Genomic DNA, 7,764 nt, shown 5'->3' with positions numbered 1-7,764 from the left:
AATAGGAATAGCCTATGACAGTAGGACACTACTTCTCACCAGGGCCTTTGGGCTGCACTACATAGGGAATAGGGTGTCACTTCAGACTTAACCCAGCTGGGACCTGACCATCCGTTGCCTGCCTGCCTGCCTGCCTGCCTGCCTGCCTGCCTGCCTGCCTGCCAGCCAGCCAGCCAGCCAGCCAGCCAGCCAGCCAGCCATATTCTGAAGGCCACAAAAGTCAGAGATGTCCGTCAACATTGCAAATATATATTTTTTTTCTCTCGTCAACATTGCAAATATATATATTTTTTCTCTCAAATGAATAGAGAGAATTTCCCTTGTGAACATAGAAGGAAGACAATCCAAAACAGTAATTCAGTTTTGCCTCCTTGATCGTTTTAGTTGACCTGATTTGCTTGGTGGAGTTTGCCAAATAGGCTATTTATTAAAACCACATTAGAGACAAATAATCCTGTCATCCTTGTTTAGTCAGGGTTGTCTCTTTTATTTATGTAAATTGTACGATGAGTATCTATTCTAACAGAAAACAAACGGAGAAAATCTGTGCGTAATGCAGCCAGACTTTAGCAGCTTAGCGCAGCAGCCAGTGGGTGACGACACCTCGGAAGGAACTTCTCGGCGTTAGGACCGCGCACGGCTCTGTGAGTGCGCAAATCCCTGCATAGGGTCCGCTCGTTCTCTCCATCAGAATAGCTCGGAGGCTGTTTGCTGCGGTGCGGAGCCATCACCAACTCTCCTCCTCCCGCTTGGTCTTCTGATCCAGCAGAACACCGACCGAACCTGAACCATCTGGACATATCTCCGAGGGACGGAGCTCTCCTTATGGGCTCACAATGCGCAGGATACGGGCCAACGCCATCGCAATCTTGACTGTAGCGTGGATCCTGGGAACATTTTATTACCTGTGGCAGGACAATAAGCCGCACACATCATCCCCGTCCTCGGCCTCGCAACCCCGCGTCGGGGACAGCAGGAGCCATGCCGGGCGACCTGACATCCACCGAGATGACAGTCACAGGACCATTCCGCTAATCGTAAGTGACAGGTTGAGAGTAGCGGAGCTGGATTTGTTGATAGAGAGAACAGTGATAGATAAGGGAAGAGCGACAGACTGCGCTGCGGCGCTCTCTCTCTCTCTGCTGGAAGGAAAGCGGCTGGCTGTGTGAGACTGCAGCTCGCCGCACAGCACAGACAGCCTGGCACAGCATAGCCAGGGAGGGTGGGTGTGTTTCATGTTGATGCGCGTTGGGTAATCTGTGTTGTGATGCACAGCTGGAGGTACTGTTCACCCACCTCCACACTAAACCTATGCTGCTTGAATGTATTTGACGCAAAGAACCTGTGCGTCGACGACGTGGTCCATTTCATATACTTAAACTGAGCTCTAAATAGCCTATGTTTTTTTATGCGTTATTTGTAGGCCTTTCCTCTCGTCCATTTCCCTTTGGTCAAAGGCTGCCACAGGACCCGAATAACCCATAAGAGGCTTTCCGTAAGACTCTGAAGGATGAGGGAGCAAACCGAGCTAGCCCTGAGAGCCGAGCCGTCCGCGGGTAGCCACGGTCTGGAGCGTAGATATGCAACTGTTATGACTGTGTTGCAGAATCTAGAGCACATTCTCTGCGATATAAACAGAATCTAGAGCATATTCTCTGCGATATAAACAGAATCTAGAGCACATTCTCTGCGATATAAACAGAATCTAGAGCACATTCTCTGCGATATAAACAGAATCTAGAGCACATTCTCTGCGATATAAACAGAATCTAGAGCATATTCTCTGCGATATAAACAGAATCTAGAGCACATTCTCTGCGATATAAACAGAATCTAGAGCATATTCTCTGCGATATAAACAGAATCTAGAGCACATTCTCTGCGATATAAACAGAATCTAGAGCATATTCTCTGCGATATAAACAGAATCTAGAGCACAGAGCATCTTCTGGCTCAGATATAAACAGAATCTAGAGCACATTCTCTGCGATATAAACAGAATCTAGAGCATATTCTCTGCGATATAAACAGAATCTAGAGCATATTCTCTGCGATATAAACAGAATCTAGAGCATATTCTCTGCGATATAAACAGAATCTAGAGCATATTCTCTGCGATATAAACAGAATCTAGAGCATATTCTCTGCGATATAAACAGAATCTAGAGCATATTCTCTGCGATATAAACAGAATCTAGAGCATATTCTCTGCATATGATATAAACAGACCCATTGAACATTTAGATACAAATATCTGGGGTGGAGGACAACATGAAGGTCTGTAGCCTTCTACAGAGACGGTTAAGGGACGGATGAGCTTTCTCTTCTTTCGCCAGAATCTAGACGCGTCTATTTCCTTTGTCTAGATGTGATAGAGCTCTATTCCCAGGTCTTATCGCTCCGTGTGTCTAGGGGTGCATGGAAAATCACTGCTCTGTGTGGTCGTGGACATGCCATTTGGAATTCTTGACATATTTTGAGTTGTATTAATTTGGCAGGACAACTAGAGCGCACCTCAGGGTTGGGTAGTAACGGATTACACTTAGAAAGTAACCTACCCAAACCTGCCCATCTGAAAACCTATTTTAGGATTTTACTGTCATTTTCATATCATTTACTCAGGTTAATGCCTAATTAGGCACATCTGACCTGTAGGAAAATAATGACATGTTCTCTTCAGGACCAATCATCTATTCTCAATAAGAATCACGTGTTCTTCACTTTGATGCTCAATGCCCAATCAGAGTGTTTATTTTTTGCGGCCTATAATTCCTGACAGACAGTTTTTTAAAATCATAACTATGAATGGAACATTTATAACAGGTTCTTGAGTAAAGTTCGGAGAGGAGTGCTCCAAGAAACGGAACAATTACCTTGGGATAGTTTTTACTAGATCAATGAAATCCAGTCAGCTGTGCTTAGTGGCTCAGGCATTGGAAGAAAGACCCACGTGCTGATGTGGTCCCTAGTCCTCCCAGTAGCCTTCACAGGTGTCAATGTTTTTCATTGTGACTGGAGAAATCACTGCTCTGTCAATAGTGGACATGCCCAAATTCTTGACATATTTAATGAGCTTCAGTCTCAATATGGAGAAAGGGAGAAGGCTATATAATATGCTCCAGTCTCCATATGGAGAAAGGGAGAAGGCTATATAATATGCTCCAGTCTCCATATGGAGAAAGGGAGAAGGCTATATAATATGCTCCAGTCTCCATATGGAGGAAGGAGAAGGCTATATAATATGCTCCAGTCTCCATATGGAGAAAGGGAGAAGGCTATATAATATGCTCCAGTCTCATATGGAGAAAGGGAGAAGGCTATATAATATGCTCCAGTCTCCATATATGGAGAAAGGGAGAAGGCTATATAATATGCTCCAGTCTCCATATGGAGAAAGGGATAAGGCTATATAATATGCTAACAGTCTTGAGTAAGGGGAGGATATAATATGTCCAGTCTCCATATGGAGAAAGGGAGAAGGCTATATAATATGCTCCAGTCTCCATATGGAGAAGGGAGAAGGCTATATAATATGCTCCAGTCTCCATATGGAGAAAGGGAGAAGGCTATATAATATGCTCCAGTCTCCATATGGAGAAAGGGAGAAGGTTATATAATATGCTCCAGTCTCCATATGGAGAAAGGGAGAAGGCTATATAATATGCTCCAAAGTCCATATAGGAGAAGGCTATATAATATGCTCCAGTCTCCATATATGGAGAAAGGGAGAAGGCTATATAATATGCTCCAGTCTCCATATGGAGAAAGGAGAAGGCTATATAATATGCTCCAGTCTCCATATGGAGAAAGGGAGAAGGCTATATAATATGCTCCAGTCTCCATATGGAGAAAGGGAGAAGGCTATATAATATGCTCCAGTCTCCATATGGAGAAAGGGAGAAGGCTATATAATATGCTCCAGTCTCCATATGGAGAAAGGGAGAAGGCTATATAATATGCTCCAGTCTCCATATATGGAGAAGGGAGAAGGCTATATAATATGCTCCAGTCTCCATATATGGAGAAAGGGAGAAGGCTATATAATATGCTCCAGTCTCCATATGGAGAAAGGGAGAAGGCTATATAATATGCTCCAGTCTCCATATGGAGAAAGGGAGAAGGCTATATAATATGCTCCAGTCTCCATATGGAGAAAGGGAGAAGGCTATATAATATGCTCCAGTCTCCATATATGGAGAAAGGGAGAAGGCTATATAATATGCTCCAGTCTCCATATGGAGAAAGGGAGAAGGCTATATAATATGCTCCAGTCTCCATATGGAGAAAGGGAGAAGGCTATATAATATGCTCCAGTCTCCATATGGAGAAAGGGAGAAGGCTATATAATATGCTCCAGTCTCCATATGGAGAAGGGAGAAGGCTATATAATATGCTCCAGTCTCCATATGGAGAAAGGGAGAAGGCTATATAATATGCTCCAGTCTCCATATGGAGAAAGGGAGAAGGCTATATAATATGCTCCAGTCTCCATATGGAGAAAGGGAGAAGGCTATATAATATGCTCCAGTCTCCATATATGGAGAAAGGGAGAAGGCTATATAATATGCTCCAGTCTCCATATGGAGAAAGGGAGAAGGCTATATAATATGCTCCAGTCTCCATATGGAGAAAGGGAGAAGGCTATATAATATGCTCCAGTCTCCATATGGAGAAAGGGAGAAGGCTATATAATATGCTCCAGTCTCCATATGGAGAAAGGGAGAAGGCTATATAATATGCTCCAGTCTCCATATGGAGGAAGGGAGAAGGCTATATAATATGCTCCAGTCTCCATATGGAGAAGGCTATATAATATGCTCCAGTCTCCATATAAAAGGGAGAAGGCTATATAATATGCTCCAGTCTCCATATGGAGGAAGGGAGAAGGCTATATAATATGCTCCAGTCTCCATATGGAGAAAGGCTATATAATATGCTCCAGTCTCCATATGGAGAAAGGGAGAAGGCTATATAATATGCTCCAGTCTCCATATGGAGAAAGGGAGAAGGCTATATAATATGCTCCAGTCTCCATATGGAGAAAGGGAGAAGGCTATATAATATGCTCCAGTCTCCATATGGAGAAATATAATATGCTCCAGTCTCCATATGGAGAAGGGAGAAGGCTATATAATATGCTCCAGTCTCCATATGGAGAAAGGGAGAAGGCTATATAATATGCTCCAGTCTCCATATGGAGAAAGGGAGAAGGCTATATAATATGCTCCAGTCTCCATATGGAGAAAGGGAGAAGGCTATATAATATGCTCCAGTCTCCATATGGAGAAAGGGAGAAGGCTATATAATATGCTCCAGTCTCCATATGGAGAAAGGGAGAAGGCTATATAATATGCTCCAGTCTCCATATGGAGAAAGGGAGAAGGCTATATAATATGCTCCAGTCTCCATATGGAGAAAGGGAGAAGGCTATATAATATGCTCCAGTCTCCATATGGAGAAAGGGAGAAGGCTATATAATATGCTCCAGTCTCCATATGGAGAAAGGAGAAGGCTATATAATATGCTCCACTCTCCATATATGGAGAAAGGGAGAAGGCTATATAATATGCTCCAGTCTCCATACATGGAGGAAGGGAGAAGGCTATATAATATGCTCCAGTCTCCATATGGAGAAAGGGAGAAGGCTATATAATATGCTCCAGTCTCCATATGGAGAAAGGGAGAAGGCTATATAATATGCTCCAGTCTCCATATGGAGAAAGGGAGAAGGCTATATAATATGCTCCAGTCTCCATATGGAGAAAGGGAGAAGGCTATATAATATGCCCCAGTCTCCATATATGGAGAAAGGGAGAAGGCTATATAATATGCTCCAGTCTCCATATGGAGAAAGGGAGAAGGCTATATAATATGCTCCAGTCTCCATATGGAGAAAGGGAGAAGGCTATATAATATGCTCCAGTCTCCATACATGGAGAAAGGGAGAAGGCTATATAATATGCTCCAGTCTCCATATGGAGGAAGGGAGAAGGCTATATAATATGCTCCAGTCTCCATATGGAGAAAGGGAGAAGGCTATATAATATGCTCCAGTCTCCATATGGAGAAAGGGAGAAGGCTATATAATATGCTCCAGTCTCCATATGGAGAAAGGGAGAAGGCTATATAATATGCTCCAGTCTCCATATGGAGAAAGGGAGAAGGCTATATAATATGCTCCAGTCTCCATATGGAGAAAGGGAGAAGGCTATATAATATGCTCCAGTCTCCATATGGAGGAAGGGAGAAGGCTATATAATATGCTCCAGTCTCCATATGGAGAAAGGGAGAAGGCTATATAATATGCTCCAGTCTCCATACATGGAGAAAGGGAGAAGGCTATATAATATGCTCCAGTCTCCATATGGATGGAGAAAGGGAGAAGGCTATATAATATGCTCCAGTCTCCATATGGAGAAAGGGAGAAGGCTATATAATATGCTCCAGTCTCCATATGGAGAAAGGGAGAAGGCTATATAATATGCTCCAGTCTCCATATGGAGAAAGGGAGAAGGCTATATAATATGCTCCAGTCTCCATATGGAGAAAGGGAGAAGACTATATAATATGCTCCAGTCTCCATATATGGAGAAAGGGAGAAGGCTATATAATATGCTCCAGTCTCCATATGGAGAAAGGGAGAAGGCTATATAATATGCTCCAGTCTCCATATATGGAGAAGGCTATATAATATGCTCCAGTCTCCATATGGAGAAAGGGAGAAGGCTATATAATATGCTCCAGTCTCCATATGGAGAAAGGGAGAAGGCTATATAATATGGAGGAAAGGGAGAAGGCTATATAATATGCTCCAGTCTCCATATGGAGAAAGGGAGAAGGCTATATAATATGCTCCAGTCTCCATATGGAGAAAGGGAGAAGGCTATATAATATGCTCCAGTCTCCATATGGAGAAAGGGAGAAGGCTATATAATATGCTCCAGTCTCCATATGGAGGAAGGGAGAAGGCTATATAATATGCTCCAGTCTCCATATAGAGAAAGGGAGAAGGCTATATAATATGCTCCAGTCTCCATATATGGAGGAAGGGAGCAGATGGAGAGGTACGAGTTTCCCTGATTTTTACCTTTATTTAACCAGGCAAGTCAGTTAAGAACAAATTCTTATTTTCAATGACGGCCTGGGAACAGTGGGTTAACTGCCTGTTCAGGGACAGAACGGCAGATTTGTACCTTGTCAGCTTGGGGGGTTGAACTTGCAACCTTCCGGTTACTAGTCCAACACTCTAAGTACTAGGCTACCCTGCCGCCCCCAGATGAGGTAAACCATGAAGCAAACACATGGTACTATGTTCTATGATCTCAGTGTTTTGTAGACCTAAATGTAGTAAAAAAACTAAAACAATAGCACAATCACATCTGAGTTTTCGTTTTACAATGACTTGTGTGGAAAACATCTGCTGTTAATTGCACATGCAGAGCACCATCAAAGAGTGGCTGGGCCCATCAATAAAAACAATTGTAGGGGTGAACAGCAATATTCCAAGGTGCATTAAGGTTAGGTGCTTTCCAAGGTGCATTAAGAATTTCCAAGGTGCATTACTAACCCCAAACCATAACCCTAACACCTAACCTTAACCCCAAACGGTAACCCTAACACCTACCTAACCTTAACCCCAAACGGTAACCCTAACACCTAACTTTAACCCCAAACCGTAACAATAACAGGCCTAACCCTAACACCCTAACCCTTAACCCCCTAACACCTAACCTTAACCCTAACACCTAACCTTAACCCTAACAC

At 43.1% G+C, this 7,764-nt stretch overlaps 1 protein-coding gene across 1 annotated transcript in view; it reads left to right on the top strand.

Annotated features, from left to right (window-relative positions):
* Nucleotides 1–652: 652 nt before the first annotated feature.
* Nucleotides 653–7,764, top strand: part of LOC135533110 (polypeptide N-acetylgalactosaminyltransferase 16-like) — a gene marked incomplete at its 3' end in the record, with an annotated part of 51,501 nt that continues 44,389 nt past the window's right edge. The window contains exon 1 of the mRNA XM_064960520.1: nt 653–1,037. Coding sequence (XP_064816592.1) covers nt 837–1,037 — 201 coding nt within the window. The remainder of the gene's footprint in view (nt 1,038–7,764) is intronic.

Source organism: Oncorhynchus masou, unplaced genomic scaffold (genome assembly GCF_036934945.1).
Source record: "Oncorhynchus masou masou isolate Uvic2021 unplaced genomic scaffold, UVic_Omas_1.1 unplaced_scaffold_2223, whole genome shotgun sequence".
Lineage (NCBI taxonomy): Eukaryota > Metazoa > Chordata > Actinopteri > Salmoniformes > Salmonidae > Oncorhynchus > Oncorhynchus masou.
The sequence above is the reverse complement of the archived record's forward strand: the minus strand, read 5'-3'. Positions and strand labels throughout refer to the sequence as shown.